The sequence below is a fragment of the Sphaeramia orbicularis genome, chromosome 11 (assembly GCF_902148855.1).
Source record: "Sphaeramia orbicularis chromosome 11, fSphaOr1.1, whole genome shotgun sequence".
In the NCBI taxonomy this organism is placed as follows: domain Eukaryota; kingdom Metazoa; phylum Chordata; class Actinopteri; order Kurtiformes; family Apogonidae; genus Sphaeramia; species Sphaeramia orbicularis.
Window position 1 is genome coordinate 47,371,309 of NC_043967.1, and position 20,574 is coordinate 47,391,882.

The 20,574-nt window shown below is 37.5% G+C and overlaps 2 protein-coding genes across 3 annotated transcripts; one reads left to right on the forward strand and one right to left on the reverse strand.

The window, feature by feature from the left end:
- Nucleotides 1–818: 818 nt before the first annotated feature.
- On the forward strand, nucleotides 819–7,602 carry prcc (proline rich mitotic checkpoint control factor). 2 transcript variants are annotated; one of them, XM_030148106.1, is made up of 7 exons: nucleotides 819–1,635; nucleotides 1,718–1,765; nucleotides 1,979–2,464; nucleotides 2,563–2,658; nucleotides 2,875–3,021; nucleotides 3,215–3,280; nucleotides 6,309–7,602. In XM_030148106.1, the coding sequence occupies exons 1-7, from the start codon at nucleotides 1,333–1,335 to the stop codon at nucleotides 6,393–6,395; spliced, it is 1,233 nt and encodes a 410-aa protein (XP_030003966.1). In that variant the 5' UTR covers nucleotides 819–1,332; the 3' UTR covers nucleotides 6,396–7,602. The 2 variants fall into 2 exon arrangements, with proteins under 2 accessions (XP_030003966.1, XP_030003967.1); XM_030148107.1 differs by having other exon boundaries at nucleotides 2,566–2,658.
- Nucleotides 7,603–8,463: 861 nt separating this feature from the next.
- mrpl9 (mitochondrial ribosomal protein L9) lies at nucleotides 8,464–14,730 on the reverse strand. Its single transcript, XM_030148111.1, has 7 exons — nucleotides 14,443–14,730; nucleotides 11,181–11,340; nucleotides 10,913–11,037; nucleotides 10,766–10,819; nucleotides 10,409–10,510; nucleotides 10,240–10,323; nucleotides 8,464–8,935 (listed from the first exon to the last, which is right to left on the reverse strand). The coding sequence occupies exons 1-7, from the start codon at nucleotides 14,521–14,523 to the stop codon at nucleotides 8,645–8,647; spliced, it is 897 nt and encodes a 298-aa protein (XP_030003971.1). The 5' UTR covers nucleotides 14,524–14,730; the 3' UTR covers nucleotides 8,464–8,644.
- Nucleotides 14,731–20,574: the final 5,844 nt, after the last annotated feature.

Sequence of the window (20,574 nt, forward strand, 5' to 3'; positions counted from 1 at the left end):
TGTTAATAAAATATATTAAAGTAAAAGCAACTATGAGTAATAATATTCAGTTAAAGATATATGTAAAATAAAGAGCCTAACTCAGTTGTACACTGGGACTAAATGTAGTAATTTATTTCTACCTCGGAGGAAACTGTAATCATGTTTCCAACTTTTGTATGGAAGTTACATTATTTTACATAATGTAACTTTACATTATGTAAAATAATGTTAGTTGGAGAGACTATGTCTCTCAGCTGGCCTGGGAACGCCTTGGGGTCCCCCCGGAAGAGCTGGAGGAGGTGTCTAGGGAGAGGGAAGTCTGGGCATCCCTGCTTAGACTGTTGCCCCCGCGACCCGGCCCCGGATAAGCGGAAGAAAATGGATGGATGTTAGTTGATCAAATATTACCAGAGATGTACAGTGTTTCAATCAAATGTATTTAAAGTATGTATTTAATAACCTTTTGAGTATTGTGTATTAGAAAACTGGTAAATTAACTACACTAGCAGCTTGTAATGGGAGTAGATAAAATAAATAATTCAATATGGTTTATTTTTGAATAAGGTAAAGGTTTACCTAAAAACTGTTTTTATTTCTTTGTTTCATTATATCAACATAAATAGTGGCTCACACTTTGTTAAGAATGTGTGTTTTGTTTTTTGTTTTTTACAAAAATAATTGCTCGAATTTTCATGAAATAAACTTCCTAATTTTAGTATTTTTTGTTTTACATTAAAATCTTGATTTTATGAACATACGAACAGTCATTGAGGGGCGCTACAGTTATTTACAAACTGTTAATAAACCGAAGAAGAAGAAGCTGGTGCGCAGAAAGCTGCGCAGTGCCTGAGTTCAATCATGAACGATGGAGGCGAATGTTTTGATGGAGCCTAGGGTTAAAGTAGCTCCGTTTTTTCGTTATTTTTCTTAGTGCATGAAATTGTAGCCGCTGCATCAGTTGGTGCTGTATTATACGCAATACCAGCTCTGAGAGGAGTATAATTTGACAAAGGTGACAGAGGATAATTGTAGTATTTTCATTTGCCGCGGCGGCCTGGCTAATGTTAGCTAAGTCAGCTATCTGTAGTAGGGGCAGTCATTTCATTTAAAGTGGTCGCTACAAGGCCCTTCTGATACTGATTTCATGACCATACAGCTCCCATTGGGATGATTTTATCAGCAGTGTTTCTGCATTTTGAATAAAGACCATCTCACCTTGCCGTTGGAAGCAGTTTTTCGAAAAATAAAGCTAACGTTACGGCGTCTTGAGCTCTATTCGAGGGAAGTGGTTCTCCATGTCCACGAGTTACTGCAGCGTAATAATCTTCATTAGTAAAAACCTCAGCAAACATGTCTCTAGTCGCCTATGGTAGCAGTGATGATAGTGATTCAGAAGAAACCTCCAGCTCTGCTGCCCCTGAGAACAGATCCGGTTCAGGTGGGCTCTTCTCTGTCCTTCCTGCTCCTAAAAAACCCGGAGCAAACGATGGACCAAGCAACGAGACAAAAGCAGAGCGTTTGGCAGGAGACAGCACATCAAACGATGACCTAAATCCACAGCCATTTAAAGGAGGCTTATTTTCTAGTCTGCCTAAGCCGAAGAAACGAACAGAGCCTGTCAAGATCACTGTCCCTCAGATCCAGAGACAGGATGTGAGTATTGAGTTATTACACTGTAATATGAGGTCAGGTAATAAATACACTGATGTATGATCTGTGAATTTCTTGTCTGTAGTCTGACTCGGATGATGATGAACCAGCAAAGAAGAAACTACAGTCTCAGGTAAGAATTTTTAATTTAAAAAAAAATGTATTTATTCATAATTGTTTTACTCAAGGCAGGGCTACAAACACTGAATCTTTACTTTTGTTTTAGATGTTAAACATGAAGATAAAACCATAGTGTCTTAGAGATGCCACAGTAGACATAAAAAGTCTTCCAACAGCACTGAGGACAGATCACACTGTCTTTCTATGCCTGCATCTTGTCTTTCAGGGTGGAGGTTCAGGCTTGTCTTCCCTCCTACCACAACCCAAAAACCTGACAGTAAAGGAGACAGACAGAGCCCTAATCCCTCATGCACTCACCAAACGCCAAGATCCTAAAGGACCCAAACCAGGGGCTCCTTCTCAGGGTCTGCTTGGTTCTAGTGCATCTCCTTCTGCAATCAAAGCTGCGGCTAAATCAGCTGCCATGCAGCTCGCTCGACAGATAGCCACTGACGACCAGGATGAAGAGGACATATCCCCACAGAACTACTTCTCCCTAGAAGAGAGCCCCCAGCCTCTTCCTGCTGTCATCCCAAGCTTAGACCCTGAACCAAGGGTCCTGACAGAACCTCTTCCATTCAGTGCTGCTGATGAGCTGGGCCAGTCAGATGCCCCCCTAGACTTTGGCGGGAATCATGAGGGAGGTGGTGCATGGGGAGGTCAGTATCCTCAGTACCAGCAGTCGATGGCAGGCCCAGAGGCTTTCCCTCAGGTAAAGTCACTCACACCGACAGAATGTCCTGTGTGCATGGACTGAATAACAGCTCAGAGTCATGGACCACAGACACAGATGAACATCTTCTTTCTCTACAGGGATACTATAATGAGCCATACTACCAAGATCCAAACCCTGGACTGGCAGAGGCTGAAGAGCCTGGTCACTCTGCTGTGATTGATGATGAAGCGGTAAGAAGTTTGATACAACTTTATATCAATTTCATTAGGTCTTATTGTGAAACAATATACATAATAAGATGACTGTAAAGCTGTAATCTGTCTGTTGCCCAACCCTAATTTATGTTTAGTTCAGTGTCCAGTAGAAGTCAGTGTTGGTATCAGTTTGTGGCCTTCAAGTGTGGAGGAGCAGCCTGTTTAACAGAAGCATTTCTTCCTGTGCTGTAGTTTATGAGGTTGCAGGGGAAAAGGAACCGAGGCAAAGAGGAGGTGAAGTTTCTGGAGATCAAAGGGGACGACCAGCTGAGTGGAAACCAGCAGTGGATGACCAAGAGTATGACAGAGGAGAAACAGACTCGTCAGTCTTTCAGCAAGGTGAGCCAGCTACTGTCTTTGTATTATCACAGGAGACCCAGAACAGGAATGACTGAGTTGAAGTTGCTTGAATTTCATGTATTGAAACTTGCTATATCTTTTTTTTTTTTATATATATATATATATAAATAAATTAATGCAGTCAAGTCAGAAAGCATATGTGTAATGTGATGTAACTTGTATTTTTCTGTAGAAAAAAGGAGAACAACCCACAGGACAACAGAGACGCAAACACCAAATTACATATCTCATTCACCAGGTGAGTGATTCTCCAGTTCATATGATATTTATAGGCTTGTGTGACATAAAATTAACCATCCAATTATGTCCAGGTCATGTAATGCTTAATATAGGGCCACATAATTAGGTGAAAAGGTCATATTGTGGTAACTGTAGATGATGTTAGGATTAACAGTTCATATCTGTTTGTTTTGTGATCAGGAATAATCCACAGACATTAAACTTACAAACTTCAATTAGTATAAAACATACAAAAACTTCAAATCTGTAGCGACTGTAATTTTGTGTTTATAACACAATAACTCTGCTCACTTTCACTGAATCCAAAGTATCATCATACTCACACTGGGTCTTTTGTGGTTCTGTCATAGTAGTAGTAGTAGTAGTAGATTTTATTTATAGAGCACTTTTCACAGACAGAGTCACAAAGTGCTTTATCAATTCAAATCAGAATCAAATTAAGTTTACAGAGACCCAACAGAATCCTTCAGGAGCAAACACTTGTGATTGGTGACAGTGGCGAGGAAAAACTTCCCTTTAACGGGCAGAAACCTGGAGCAGACCCAGACTCCTGAAGGATGGCTGTCTGCCTTGACCAGTTGGGGTTGAAGAGAGAGAGAGAGAGTAAAGGAGGAGAAAAGAGAGAGCGATAGAGATATAGAGAGACTGGGGGGGGGGGGGATGACACATGGAGTATGTTATGATGAATACATAGAGTGTAATCAGCCTGTGGTGGTCCTGGGTCAGGTGGGAGACTAAAAAGCCTTTTTGAACAGAAGGGTTTTGAGGTGTTTCTTAAAGCTCTCTACAGAGTCCATGGACCGTAGGTGTAGAGGCAGGTCATTCCATAGACGTGGTGCCACAGCTTTAAAAGACCTGTCACCGCGTGTGCTAAAACAGGTCCGTGGAACCATCAGCAGGTGCTGTCCTGAAGACCTCAAGCTACGAGTTGAGCTGTAGGGCTGGATCAGGGAAGCAATGTATGCAGGGGCCTGGCCATGTAGGGCCCGGAAAGTTAGCACAAGAATTGAGTTAGAGTTAAAAGAGTTATTGCACCGGGCGACATTGAGATCTGTTTAATTGTGCAGCATTGGTGTAATATAATGTCCACAAAAATGTACAAACTTGGATTCACAGTTAAAGTCTATGTCACTCTGACACAAATTACTGTTTAACAATGCATGTGTAAGCACATCGGATATATACTGTGTTTACAGTACAATCTGTTTACTTCAAACAGACAGAGCAGGTGGGTGGATGGAAAAACTCCTCATTAATACATGTCTGTACACATCCACCTGGAGGATAATTGTCATACATGTCTGTAATGACCCAAGAATAAGTCTTTGTACAACTGTTTCCTTCTGATTAATAAACTGTAAACAAACATCATGACCCAGTGTTGAGCTCAAGGCTAAAATGTCACCAACTTTATACCTTTGTGTTAACAGACATCCTGCTTATTCAGTCAGTACCTGTTTGTTGGGTTGTGTCACAACTTAGATTTTATTTGTACTCATTTAAATAGTGTTTTAAGTCAGGATGAGCACAGGGTGGAGATTATTTTCATTGCTGAGCCTATAGGTATTCAAGTTTTTATGATCTGTGTACTCAGGACTCCGGTTGGCCAAGATGGAGATTATCTGAAATATGCACTTACAACTATAGGTTGACTAATGGTGGATTCTTAAAGTTTGGTGCAGTGAGATACTTACACTGAAAAAAAAACAGAAACCAGACTGGAGTCAAATAAAAGTCAAAGAAATAAATACCCAGATACACAAATATGGATCATTCAACATCAAACTCATAGTAAAAATCAATAAATGTGGAACAGAACATAAAACTGACACACTGAAGAAATGTAGGCGGTGGTCATTTTTATTTTTGTTCAGTGCTATTTTCCCTCAAAGTCAGTATTTTCTGCAAAGCAGCCTTGTGTTAGTCATGGGCCACTACTAGTGCCAACTTCTGCTGATACTAGTAGTTTGTAAAAATGTCTTTTCAGTGCAGGTTAAACTAAAAAAAACAAGAATAACCGATAACTCCTACACTCCCATGTGCATGTGCAACCACAATGTAAATAATATTTTATTTTAATCTTAATTCTAATTCTGTATTTATATGAATACATTTGTCACTTTTCTCTCTATATTTCATTTTTCACTGGTCTGTGTCTTTTTTCCACCTGTCTTTTTCTCTGCACTTGCTTGTTGTATAGTGCTGCTGTCAGCTGTGAAATTTCCCCACAGTGGGATCAATAGTCATATCTTTTCTTATCTTAACCTACAAATAATGTCAACTTCAAACTTTTCTGTATGTTTTAGTCTAAAGAAAGTAAAATTATATCATGAACATATTTACATTTACAAAGGATCCTTTATAAAAATGTAAACAGCATGAATAACCACGAACAACCTGAACTTTTGCAGTTTTTACAATATTATACCATAGTTTCTCATTTACACATGTATATTACAACTTACAGATCACAGTGGATCTACAAAGGCACAAAACATTTAGTAACAGGCAGAATATTGTTAAAATTGCACTTATGATTCTTAAGACATTTAATGTTCATATTTATTCAGGTTATTTACATTTTTGTGGATAGTTTGTAAATGTAACCATTTTCATGCAATTTTACTTTTCTTACACTTTGTAGTTGTCATTATTTACAGGTTGTTATGGTCATATTTTACTGTTCTGACCCCTCAACTAAAATGATTTTGACACCCTTGACTGTTAATATCTTCAGTGTAATTTTTGTATTTCACAAATTCATCCCACAGGCCAGAAGGAAATACATCCAAATAATGTTTCCTCTGCAGATTTCCAGCTGACAGGTGTTATATAGGCAACAGGATTAGAGGTACATGTGTTTGCTTTGCCCTGAGTTTTGACTCTCAGACAGAACGTCATAACATGGAGCGGTGCAGAAAATGAGAAGAGCAGAATGATCCAGAGTTGCAAATGTTGCATATTGTGCCTTTAGACCTCATTTCCATCCTATAAAAGACACATCTCTTAATCCTGTTCTTTCTCAGGCGAAGGAGCGTGAGCTGGAGCTGAAGAACAACTGGGCCGATAACAAGCTAACCCGCCGGCAGACCCAGGCTAAATACGGTTTCTAAATGTCAAACTGTGGACTTTTGGTGGCATGTGGAAAACCCATGACAGATGTTAGACTAGACCTGTCCAGACCTCACCTCCAGACAAGGAAGAGAACGTACACACACGTTCAGACTTTCCCTCCATCCTGTATTTGTGTTCAATACTTAATATTCCGTAGTTTCTTTTGATGAGGTGTTCCCCAGCAGATACATTATCCTGTCATTATTTACAGTACAAATACAGTGATTTCACGTATTTTCTAAAATGGACTGTACCGATATAACATTGTAACAGTGTTTTTAAGGTACCTTTGGTGAGTCTGGTACAGACGATGTAAATTGACTGAAAATGCCCGTTATAAATGTTTTCCTTTTGAATGTGTGTGCTCCCTGTTCATATTACAGTGGATTTTGATGTATGACTCCTTCTTTTGTGATAAACAGATATATCTAAGCACATTTGTTTCTCTGGTAAATAAATAAAGCGATGATGGAATTATTTGGCAGCTGTGATATTTTATTTATACACTGAGCAGCAACTCTCATTTAAAAAGGCTGTCATTATGACTCACATTAAGGTGCAGATCATGTTAGTTTTCTTTTTTTAAATGTTAAATTGTTATTTTAAAGTTGTCAGTTCCAAGTCTATAAAGTGAAATTACCAGAGAATCAAATATGCAGTTTGTGTTCACTCATTTTAAGACAAAACAAGATTTATTTTTTATTTTAGAGCCGTAAAATTCACGAGTCAGTGATTAGTAAGAACACTCCAATCCCCTTTAAATCGTATTATTAAAGTTCTTGATATGTTCATACAGTTTTCTGCCTCTGCTTTTGGTCAGGTGTGTTAGTTTTTACAGTTTCCATCTTGCAAACCAGTCTTTTTATATTTTTTTTCTCATATGTGGCTCAGATCTGTTTTTTCATGACCATGTCAACATGTATAGTGGATCTGTTTCATGTTTATAGAGTCGACGCACAAAGAATTGCTCCTAGTGAGGGAACATGGGTGTTTTCTGAGAATTTAAGTTAATGATAAATCCTAGTAAAGATAATTAAGATAGTGCAGTAAGTTAAAAACTAGTAGGAAAAGAAGTTTTAAGTGGCTGAAGTCTCTCAAACAGAGAAAATGGAGGAAAGAAAGAGGCAGGTTGTTAAGAGTAAATGAAAACTAAGACTAAAACTAAATGTAGCATTGATAAAATGTATTTGTTAACTGAAACTAATATAGAAACATTCTTCAAAACTCCCAAAACCGAATAAAAACCACATCAGACAACACAATACAAACTAAAACAGTAGAAAATGTCAGTTTTTCCTTCAATGTTAAAGGTTTATGATGCACAATATTAAAATGGTTTTGTTCTGTATGACACCTTTGATAAACAATCGTAGAATAATTTAAGTCGTGCATTATTTCAACTGACTTTTAAGTTTTTTTGCTTAATCAAGGCTTTCCTCATAATATCTGAAAAACTCTAAAGAAAAACTTAATTTTGTGACCAGCTGCTGTGTAGTTACTTTTCAAGCTTGTGAAAAACATACAATAGTTTGATACAGACTACCTGTAATAAAACCTGAAAACAGTCCACGGTTATAAAAACTGTTTCCTTTGTGGCTCCTGCCTTTTCTCATCCCCTTAAGAAACAGAAAGAAAAACAGCACAAGAAGTCCATTTGTAATCCTTTGTTAATCCACCTTTTTCTTTTAATGTCATTTGTGCTATGAAACTGGGTGGTTTAAGATGTTTGGTAACAAAGATACACTGTGTCGGGCACTTTAATGCTTTTTAAGACCTTCTGAAGAGTTTAGTCAGAGTTTTAGACCCATTTTCCATTTCATTTTGCAGTTAAATTTAACGGTTAATATGTATGTGGCTCTGAGCAGAGGTAGGTTTAATTTAGAAATGTGTTTTTTTATAATGTACATATGACTTGGGTAAATAAAAAAAATTGAGTGGAAGAATGACGTTTATATTAGTATTAATTGTCAGTATTGTTACATGTTAAAATGAACAGATGGTTTAAGAGTTGAACTGAAATTGACGAAAAATTATCAGATGTAAAAATAAAGACTTCAAAACTATTCCTTGACTTTGAATGTCTTAAGTTTTAGAGATTTTTAAACTTTAATGATGGAGGATTTAAAGGTTAACACAAAAGTAAATCTTTAACACTTGAATAATTACTCTGACAATGGTTTCATCCATGTGTAACGTGTATTACAAGTAAATAATCTATTACATTCTAGGTGATAATCTCTGGAGTCCTTTATTCTTTTTTCGGGCTGTCACTTGGTGGCGCTGTTGTGTCTGGAGTTGTCTCGGCTGCAGCTTGTGTTGAGGTTGAACTCTCACTAACTTGACCCACAGAGTCTTTATCGGCCTCGGACGCTTCGACAGAAACAGCTTGTACATCGGCGTCTTCCTCCTCAGCAGGTTGTGAAATGTGAGCGTCCGCCTGCTGCCTCCTCTGTTCCTTCAGCTGCCGTTGGTGACTCGCAGACAGGTCTTCATACGGCAGCACAGATATGGGGACGCGAACGGTGTCCATTCCATTAACCTGGAATAAAACTCCAAAGTTAGTCTGTTTTTTCTTATAATACAGAAACCTGCTTTTGTTGTGTGGACATGGGAGAGATGAAATGATGCTCCTTGGGTTTAGTTAACTTCTTGGCAAAAAAAAAGGTAAAAATAAAGTAACCTCTTCATCATATTTTGTAAAAAATACTCTTATTGCATAGATTTATGAGTCTAAAGCAGAAAAACGTGACATGATGTGTGTAAGAATGTCTGAATTGAGTAAACTTGGATAAAACCTGGATATTCTCAAACAATAAAATAATAAATTATGGTTACCCAGATGTTGATTTGCCTTAACTTAAAACTCTGAAGTGACAAAAGCATGAAAATAGTTCCTCTGTGGGTGTCACAAAACTTGCAGGAGAATTCAGAACTTCACAGAATCCCATTGTTTCAAAAAGGATAATTACAAGAAGGGTCGAGGAAACCAGTCTGTCTATTCCTGATTTCTGGGGCTACACTGCAAAAATCAAAATCTTGCTAAGTGTTTTTTTGTCTCATTTCTAGTCAAAATATCTCATCAGACTTAAAATAAGACATATTCACCTAAAGACGAATTTTCAGTGAGATATAAGAAGTTATTTTTAGACAACTGATCTTGAAAATCTTATTTCAAGAAATCTTACCAAGATCATTTTCAATTGTTCCAATGACAGATTTTTTTTGCTTAAGAGTTTTTTTTTTTTTTTTGGGTTTTTTTTTTGTTTGCTTAATTCAAGCAAAAAAAAAAATCTGTCAATGGAACAAGTCAAAATTATCTTGGTAAGATTTCTTGTAATAAGATTTTCAAGATCTATTGTCTGAAAATAAGTTCTTATATCTCACTGAAAAGTTACTCTTTAGGTGATTATGTCGTGTTTTAAGTGTGATGAGATATTTTGGCTAGAGATGAGAAAAATACACTTGGCAAGATTGAGATTTTTGGAGTGTAATTTATGAATTGTCTTGTCTCATCTTGTTACTTCCTTCTTCCTTTAGTGCATATTAGTTTACACAAAACTTAGTATTAAACAAGAACAAAATATGATTACATTTAGTTTTCGAAACATGATGAAAAACACTAACAATTAAGACCTAATAAATACTCTACAGCAGCACACTAATAATAAAAAGAGGTTCCTCGTTAGAAAACATTAGTTCTGCACTACTGACATTTTGGAATAACTAAAAGCACTTCTTTCCTTGCCATAATCAGCTGATATGATTAAGCAAGCGGAAACAATTGGAAATCTTTGACAAAATATTTCAATTTATAACACATATAATAAAAATGATGCATCTTACCGTGATTTCACACCAGTAGTCTCCCAACTCCTTTATTGGCTCTTGTGAGAGTTTCAAGGCATGAGGTGGCACCACTAATGTAAACTATGAAACAGTTTAAGTTACGTCAGTGTTCATTTTTGGAAATAACAGTGACAGGATTAAGAAACAAGACAAAATAAATCCTTACCTTCTTGAGAAACTGTCTGCAGACAACTTCTTTATTGAGTTGGAATTCATCCAAAGGTATTTTATTTATGTTCAACTTGGTGCGTTTCAGAAACTCCACTGTCTGTAAAACACCATGAATCCTTTGTTAAAAACTGTGAGCCGTTAATACCCTGTCCTTTTAAGATGAAATTCTTGCAACTAAATTTTAACCATTCAAACACTTTTTTAAAAATTTTATTTAATCATTTAAAGGTATTCATATGTTTAGATTTATTTATAGATTTTATGCTTTGAAGAGAGAGTGAGAGCCCCATTTCATTATATTTTATAGCATATGTACTTGAAATGCACATGATAAATAAACTCGAACACTCACCAACTGACCAGTGCGCGTTTGTAGTTGTCCCTCGATCTTCCCTTCACGTATCAGCTGTACGCAACATATAATGGCACAATCAATACCAAAACATTCTATAAAATGTTAGTTCAAATGAATCCAGGTGTATCCAAGTATGTTACACACTTTTGCCTCCTCAGCAAACATTTGTTTGTTCTCTGGTGATGGGTACACCGCGAGGCCTTCGGGCAGCAGCTTATTTCGACCCACAGATTTTTTCACAAACACAGTATCTCCTCGCCCACCGAGCTCTGTCAGAGCAGACGAGACAGAGAATCACCCAATAGTTAAAAACAAAATAGTTACCATCAGATCATTCAATTCTAGATGAAACTCTGACACTAGTGTATGTCCAAACATCTTGTCATCTTGTGTCCCGAATGCACATACTCACTGGGGACCGTCTGTGTGAGGATGAGCTCCATATTCTCTTTGGGATGATGCTTGGTGTCTTCAACCAGTTTGTAGACTCTGTGTCTTCGAGGGTGCAGCCTCGGTGGACTCCCTACTTTAGACAATGGGACCTGCCACCAGCGCTCCACTATGACTGTGTTCTGTGGAAATGTTAAGTGAAACAAATGACCCTCATGCTCCCGTCTTGTATCTGCATGTTCCTTTTATATGCAGAAGTGTTTAAGCCAGGGGTCTCAAACATGCGGCCCGGGTGCCAAAGGTTCCAATGGGATGAATTTGCAAAGTGGTGTCGAACTCATTTTAGTTCAGGTTCCACATACAGACCAATACGATCTACAGTCAAATACACTACTCAAAAAAAGTTAAGGACCACTTTTTCATTTGTGTATAAGTTTTTTATATGAGGTATTCTACTTCTGGAAACACTCCAAAACAACTGTCCTGAATGTCCTCAAACGCACTGTAATCAATTTCACACATGATTGGATTCAATTGTTGCATAATGTCTCTGGCATCATTGCACATCCTGAAAACTGGGCCTATAGGGGTGTCAGCTGACTACGTGAAGTGGTACAAATGAATGTCTGAATGTCTTTCAGTCAGCTCAGTAGTGAGTATGGCCTCCTCCTGCAGCAGTAACGGCTTCACAGCGCTGTCGCATGGAGCTGATGAGGCGATTGATGTCTCTGACGACCAGTGCATCCCATGCAGCCTCCAGAGCCACACCCAGCTGCTGCAGTCCATGTGGTTGGGATTCAAGCTGCTGGATACTCCTCCCCATCATGTCCCAGACATGTTCTATCGGATTCAAGTCCGGGGACTTCGCTGGCCACTCCATATGCTCAATTCCATGGTGCTTGAGGAACTCAGTTACCACCCTTGCTCGGTGTGGACGGGCATTATCGTCCATGAAAATGAAGTTTTCCCCCACATTTTCTGCAAATGGCACCACGATAGGTTCAAGGACTTCATCCCTGTATCTCACTCCTGTCAATGCTCCCCCAGGGACCACGCAGAGACGAGTACGGTTGCCATAGGCGATGCCTCCCCACACCATGATGCTGCCTCCTCCATAACGGTCATGTTCTGCAATACAGGGGTCGGCAAATCTCTCTCCTGGTTGCCTCCAGACTCTCACATGTCCATCATTGTGGTCAAGGGAGAATCTGCTCTCATCTGTGAACAGAACTCGGCGCCATTGCTGTTGGGTCCATCTGACATGCTCCTGAGCCCAGTTGAGACGGATTCTTCTGTGAGCAGGGGTGAGTGGGACACACTGAGCTGGCCTTCTGGCATGCATATTGGCTCGGTGAAGTCGGTTACGGATTGTTTGAGTGGAAACAATCACTCCAGTTGCTGCAGCGAAGTCATTATTGAGGCGACGTGCACTGTGAAAGGGGTTGCGGAGGCTGAGATTCGTCAAGTAGCGATCATCTCTAGGGGTTGTTGCAACTGGTCGGCCACTGCGGGGTCTCTCAGAGTATAGCCCTGTCTCTCGGTGTCTTTGGTTTGCTCTGCTGATGACACTGTGCGACACACCCATCATTTCGGCTACTCTTCGCTGACTGAGGCCAGCTTCCAGCATCCCTAGGGCTCTGGCAACTTCTGGTTCACTCAGGTGGCGTCTCAGCATTGCTGTTGTCACCAAGTTGTCTGATTGTGGAGACTAAAGACAGAAAATGCTTTTGCACCCACTTTTGTACCACTTCACTTGGTCAGCTGACACCCCTATAGGCCCTCATTTCAGGATGTGCAATGATGCCAGAGACATTATTCAATAATTGAATCCAATCATGTGTGAAATTGATTACAGTGTGTTTGAGGACATTCAGGACAGTTGCATTGGGGCATTTCCAGAAGTAGAATACCTCATATAAAAAACTTATACACAAATGAAAAAGTGGTCCTTAACTTTTTTTGAGTAGTGTAATAACAGCAGAATAACCTACAAGAAATAATGACTCCATATTTTCTTCTTGGTTTGATGTGAAAAAAATATTACATTATGCCTATAAATAATGACAACTTCAAATACTTGTCTTTGTTTTAGTGTAAAAAATAACATTAAATTATGAAAATATCAACATTTATAAACTATCCTGTAACAATAAAATGTGAATAACCTGAACAAATATGAACAACCTGAAATGTCGAAAGAAAATTAAGCACATTTTTAACCATTTTCTGCCTGTTACTAAGTATTTCCTGTCTTTGCAGATCCGATCCATAATGCACATGTAGAAATGACAAGTTAAGGCATAATATTGTTAAAATTGCACTTATTTTTCTTAGGAAATTTCATTTTTTTCAGGTTATTCACATCTTTTTTGTTTGGATAGTTTAAAAAAGTTAGTATTTTTATGATTTAATGGGATATTTTTTGCACTAAAACGAAGACAAAAATTTGGAGTTGTCATTATTTATAGGTTATTATGTTATTATTTTACTGATCCGACCCACTGGAGATCAAATCGGGCTGAATATGGCCCCTGAAAGAAAATGAGTTTGAGACCCCTGGTTTAAGCATTAAATGATCAAAAACAGCAATACAACACCATTTAGGGGTCCAAAATTTGTTCTTGTTGTTGTACTGATGTGTATGTTTCTTATACCCAATACACTGCCTAAAAATAAATCTAAATGTCTACGTCTCATGCATCTGAAGCCTTAAAACATAATGAGGTATCATAATTGAGTGCTGATATGAACAGTATAATGAAGCTGCCACTATTCCAGCCCCATCAGTGCTTTCATTTACTGATTAATAGTGTACTTTACTATCAGTGATGAGTCAAAAACAAGAAGAAAAGTGCATTTTAAGCTATATTAGTCTACAGTAAAACTTTATAAACTGCAATGGCAATGTTGTCCAAAATAAGCACAAAATTATATTTCACTAAATCATGCAACTGTAGTTCAGTGTAAACATCTGGTTTCTTAAAAATTCACACAGACACAATTAGCAGCCTTTTAAACTCATAAGAAATAATGATTTGACATTAACTGTGAAAATCATTGATATTATTATAACATTTCTGTCCATAACTCCCAACCCAATTAGCAAACAATTAACAGAACTGAAATGATAGAATAAGAAGTGACATTAGTATTTACATGGCTGCACCTTGTTCCTTCTTGTGTATTCTAATAGTTAAATGTCCTGGTTTAAAACTGTGGTCACTATTATCTACTACAATTACTGCCTAATTTATGGTTATAGTTTAGTTTTAACATTTACCGACCTGAGCTGGAGTCAGAGACAGAGACCTGACAGCCGGCTGACAGAACAGGTCCTGAAGGACACGGCGGCCTGAGCTCCACATGGTCAAAAAAACACCGGCGATTTCACTTTACTTTATCCACATACAATAATAAACACTTACAACCACATTTGTAGATTTAACGCAACAGTCAATGCATCATTTGATCAATAAATATTTCTAAGTTTCTGTTATTTCCACATGGACACCTCTCCAGACTTTGCTAACCAAATGCTAACAGCTACAGTTAACGTTGTTGCGACGAGCGACGTAAAAGGACCCCCAGTGTCGTAAATAGGAGTCCAGAATAAAAGCCTGAAGAAAAAATATCGTCGCGACAACTACACATACGTAAATTTCAACAACTACACAAAAGGTTTATAGTAAATGCACCTTTTCTAACTGTACCTTTACTGATTGTTGGATCTTTATTTTTATTCTCTTAATTAATTTATTATTTATATATATTTTGTCTATATATGTTTAATTTATTTATTCTTATACTTTTTATATCTTCTTCTTATTAGTTTATGGTTATTATGGCTTGGAATGTCTGATGTTTTGTATATTCTTGCTATATTCTATTGTTTGTATGTTCCATCGATGAATAATAAATAAATTCTTGAATGGAAAAAAAAATATGGTAAAGGTACTGTTTAAAAAACAAAAACAAAACAAAAAAAACACATCCGTTTTATGGTTGCCTGTTGGAAGGATCTTAAGATTTATGTTTTATGTAAAACAAATCATTTACTTAAAGGAAATATATTGTAAATTGGCTTTGAAAATGATAATCATGTTTGTACATAATTCGTCTATTTATTTCATTAGAACATTTATTTTCACAAATCTAAACTATTTAATACAACTCTATCTTTAGGCTTAGGAAACTAAATATTATTTTTAATCACTGTCAAAAATAGAAATAAATGTTATAAGCACATAATAACCTGTCTGTTTTTTTGTCTATTTTAAGAGTCCCATCTGTTTTTATAATGATTTATACACATTTAACAGCATGAATGATACTCTTGTGGATAAATACTTCTGAAGTAAAGAAAAAATGATTTTACAACAAACTTCAGATAGTTTTAAATACATGAAATACATAATACTAATATGTTTGCTCAATATTGTTGGAATTTAATCTGCTTCAGTGTAGCTAAAATTATCCCCCAAAAAAGTAGGTGTTTTAAATGCACAGGATTTTTTCAACATAATCAGAAATCCTGCTGAAACACATACAGAACAAGATAAATCCAGGGGTTTGTAAGACAGAGGACAAGAGAGGACAGAAGAGTACACCAGGTCTATACATGTGTTGACTGATCAACTGATTCATTAGAAGCATAAACTGATTCATAGAAAACCACCAGAATGCAGGAAATTAAAGCTTTGATGCTCACAATTTCCTGCGTGGGGAACCTCAAACACCACCTTAATATGTTCAGTCAAAACTTAAATCTATTATATTTTACTTTGTGGTGTTCCCTCCACATTAATCAAAATATATTTCCAAAATGTACCCAACCAATCATCAGTCATTCTGCTTGATACATTCCTTCTGCAATTCATGACTAAACATCTTACATTTCTCCCTTGTTTCCATGAAGCTCCATCTTGTTTCCATGAAGCTCCATCATCTGCAAATAAATAAGTGTCTTTGTACAAGACACATATTAAATACTTCTGGGCCTATATTAACTTGTGTCATGACATTTTAAAACACACACACACAAACACACACACATTCCACATAATGCAGCCCATAATCTATATATACATGCATCATGTTTATTATTATGATAAGCTGTTTGCAAAAGAACATATATCTCAAACAACACTCTACAACAGGTTTCTATCTACAAGTTTTGCACTGCAGAAAAACATTTTTCTGCCATACATACAAACAATATGACCAATTTATTCTCTATAACAGTACTGATTCAGTGATAGCTGCCTCTAAATTGTCTTATATGGTTATTCTCTGCATTTTAGCCATCCTAATACACACACACAGTACGTAGCTGACTACCTTACAAGAACATGTTACAAAAATGTTGCTTAAGTCAGAAATGAAGTAAGTCAGGAAACAGTGTTAATTTTAGCGTAAATAACCAAAACAGGAAAAATTAATCCTGTCAGTCAGAATCTGTATCATTTAGGTCAAATGTTGGGTTAATGTTCACATCTGTCAAAGTCAAATAAGGATGAAATCACACATCACCGGCTACATGCTCCTGATAATTACTTGTTGCACCGTAGAAACTACTGCGTGTCGGCAGCAGGTTGCTTCTCGCCCCCACGGCTCCACAGCAGGTGATTACAACAAAGCAACAGCCGCAGAGGAGCGACATACTAGCAGCAACCCACAGCAGGGTGGTGACGACAAAGGCGAACTGGTAGGTAATCCTGTCACAGTAGACAGGTGACTCAGGTGAGTCGTAGTTGGGAGGATAGACACTGTAAACAAAGCGAGATCCTGCAGAGACAGGGCAGAAGAGGCGAGGGTGAGATTAAAATATGTTACTGTTTCTGGTTCAGTGACACTTTTCTGTGATTCTACCAGGATTTAGTTTGACTTGTGTGTTACCAGGCCAGTGGCAATCAAATCTTTTGTCAAATATAAGATTTAGGAGCAACTAAATCTTATTGATTTGTGACTCTTAGTTTTTCAAAAAGAACCTTATTTTTTCCAGATGAAGAGTGATGAATAATTCCTCCATCCAGAGCTGAAAACTTAGAATTTCCATCTTTCTCTACAATATCCAAATTCATTTCTACTGTTAACCAGACCATATGACAGAAACTGCTGCTGTGCTTTCTTTAACACACATGTGGTGCTTAATGTTCCAAGTATAATGAGGACAAACTCAGGTTCAATGTGTATATTGAGAAGTTCAGAAAGATTTTTAAAGATTTTTGTTCAATATTTCCCTAATCTGGGACAGAGAGCAAAGCAATGGAGGAGATCTGCCTCTGCTGTAGCAGGAGATGTCTGTCAACAAGTATTAATTGCTTTAAGAGTCGTATTCCAGGTTTCCTCAATGACTTGTGTCCTCAACTCACTTTCCCAATCAATTTTTAACATCACAGGTTGATGTGTCAGTGTCAATCAAATCTGATCAAACTGTACCCACAATGTCCAACATAATCAGGACAAGGATAAGTCAGGGTTTTATCTACCATTTCAGGTCTGACCTCAGCCATAGTACTGTAAAATAAATGTGGAGAATATCTAAACTAACTAAATGACTCTTCTGGTATCTTGTAGTGGGTCCTTTCTTTGGTAAGTTTTGTTTTTAAGGATTTTTAATGTTTGTTATGGGTTTTGGCTCTAGCATTGATATGGTAATAATAAAATTCGTAAAAAAAAAAAAAAAAAAAGTGTCCTGAACGTATTGGATTGTAGGGATATGAATTTAATTTATTTCCAGTGAAGGGCCGGGGTTATGTGACCACTAGAGGGAGTCATGAGTCACTCTGCTGGTCTCCCAAGGTGGGGAAAACTAACACCACAAGACCACTGACCAAAGCGTCAGAAAGTGACCAGACTGGATGAGAACCACTAAGAAACAACTTCCAGAGTCTGTGAAAGTGCCAAAGTGATAAAAACTAGAAACACTGTTGTTGTTGTTGTTGTTGTTGTTGTTGTTGTTGTTGTTGTTATTGTTTTCTCCACTGGACACAGTTCTAAATGAAAAGAATGGAGTTTGATACTGAAATGTCAGCGTGTCTTTGATTCTGAGGCTCATAAAGGTATAAAGTTATGGGATATTATTATCTTTGCCAAATTTGCTGTTTGTTGATCCACGGTTCAGATTAAACTGTGACAGTTCAGACCTGGTTTGTTGGATTTCAAACAGATCTTTAGTGCAGCTATTGACAACACAAACCAAATAGAAAACAGAGGTGATTTGTGGTTTAACTGCGTCTGTTTTCTGTCAAACAGAGCTCAGCTAACAGAGCTATAATGTAAACTATCAGCTGATGCAGAAGGAGAAGATTATAAAACACTGTGGTATTTTGACTGCATAACCAGCAATAAGTTTTTGTTTGTTTGATATAGTTCATGAACACACTGATTTATTTATTTATTACCTCCGCCAAGGAGGTTATGTTTTTGCCAGGGTTTGTTTGTTTGTTTGTTTGTTTGTCTGTTTGTTTGTTTGTCTGTCCGTTAGTGTGCAACATAACTCAAAAAGTTATGGACAGATTTGGATGAAATTTTCAGGGTTTGTTGGAAATGGGATAAGGAAAAAATGATTAAATTTTGGTGGTGATCGGGGGTGGGGGGGCCCACGGGGGGGGCCACTGATCAGCCTTGGCGGAGGTCTGCGCTCTCCGAGTGCTTCTAGTTTATGATATGAACCTAGTGATCACAGTAAGTGCGTTATTTTTTAACAGCTGTCTCACCTGTGATTAAAATGGCGAAAGTCACAATGGTCAGGAAGGCAGAGACACACATGTTATTGAGGAAGGTGAGGTCACTTTTCCAGGCACTCTTGGTATAACCCAAAGTCAGAGTGATGATGCTGGAGACTCCCAGTAAAATCAGATAGATGGGGATCCCATTATGTGCACGGCACTGGACTGGGTCCAGATGAGTGGCCCCTATGACACAAAAGACACAAATAAAAGACATGGTCATAAAAGACACGCTAAGACATACAGACAAAAATATCAAAATTATGAATTCAAGGTAAACTCACCCAAAGCAATGGCTGCAATCATAAGCATCCAGTAAATAATGTTTACCACAACTAAAGAAAGAACAGAGGAGAGTGTGAAGGATAAGTAATAGTTAAACAGATGAAATAAGGCAGAAATGACGATGAATATAATGTAGAACTCGAACCGATCGTTGAAATCAGGACTGCACTTTGAGGCCTCAGAGCCACATACGACGGCGGGTCCACATCTAAAGAAAATAAAAGTCACGTCATAATCATAAAACATCAACAGGAAAAGAAGCTGCAGCCGTGTAGATATACTGTACCTGACATTTTTACTAGTTTTTCTTCTGCTTCTTCCTCTTCCAGAACTCAGACGACAATGCTCATTAGCAGACTGCCCACTTTAACATTTCTCGCTGTTTGCTCAGGATGTTAAGACATTTTGTTTTAGCAACAGTTTCGCAAAGAGCCCTCTGAGTAACTAAGAGGAAATCATGATGAAATGTGTCACTGTTATCTGATGCTAATCATCTGTATGTAAAGTGAGCTCTGAACCACAAAACGCTCTGTGATGTTTTTTCTTTTCTTATGTAAATGACACTTTTTACTAAATTGTGCAATGGGCATTATATGGTCCAATCTTATTTCAATGCATTGTGACAACTCCAAATAAAAACTATGTTCGAGCACTTTACTGATTACATGAGTTATCTGCTAATATTTAGTTTAGATATGCAAACAGGAAAACTATATTATCACAATCTTATCTGAGTGGTGGAAAATGCAGAGCTGCAGCTTAAATGTTTATGTGCTGAACAGGCTCGTGGTTGTTTCTCCACACTGGCGTTAAAGTGAACGGACGACACCATAGTGGATGGAAAATGAAGTGATCCACTGCTTATGTGTATTTGTCTTTCATCAGTGTGAGTCATGAAAGTTTGAAGTTATACAAATTGTGACTTGAGCCTCCATCTCTGTTTGGTGTCACCTCTGTTTCCAGGTTATTGCAACTGTAACAGTTTCTGATGCTGCTAAAAATTTTCAGGTAATATTTAATGTCACCCAGAGTTAAACTGAACACCAACTTTGCCTCAACCAAAACTGAAGAAAAATGACATCAGCTACTGTGGTTTAGGGACAAATTTACCCATGTTTATTGAAACATACTTTTGGTCATATTAAGAGTTGCGAACCTGATCTGTGTGAGGTTTATGCAAGAGGCACCTTTAAGGCTTCTGACAGTTTAATATCAATTTATATTTATAGATTAATGAATTCAATGCCTTTAAGACTTGTTAAGAATCCATGGGAGCGCTGATATTGTTTTAACATTTTGCCATTTCAGATCTTTAACCCATAAAGACCCAGTACTACTTTAGTGGCAGTTCCCAAATGTTTTATCATCATTTATTGTAATATTATTGTCTTTATTTTGAGT

Coding starts and splice junctions, on each gene's coding strand:
- mrpl9 (XM_030148111.1), bottom strand. CDS start 14,523: ATGTGGAGCTCAGGCCGCCGTGTCCTTCAGGACCTGTTCTGTCAGCCG. Junction 11,341..14,442: donor TGTCTCTGACTCCAGCTCAG/GTCGGTAAATGT, acceptor ACATTTCCACAG/AACACAGTCATAGTGGAGCG. Junction 10,324..10,408: donor GCAGACAGTTTCTCAAGAAG/GTAAGGATTTAT, acceptor ACTGTTTCATAG/TTTACATTAGTGGTGCCACC.
- prcc (XM_030148106.1), top strand. CDS start 1,333: ATGTCTCTAGTCGCCTATGGTAGCAGTGATGATAGTGATTCAGAAGAA. Junction 1,766..1,978: donor AGAAGAAACTACAGTCTCAG/GTAAGAATTTTT, acceptor CTTGTCTTTCAG/GGTGGAGGTTCAGGCTTGTC. Junction 2,465..2,562: donor GCCCAGAGGCTTTCCCTCAG/GTAAAGTCACTC, acceptor CTTCTTTCTCTA/CAGGGATACTATAATGAGCC.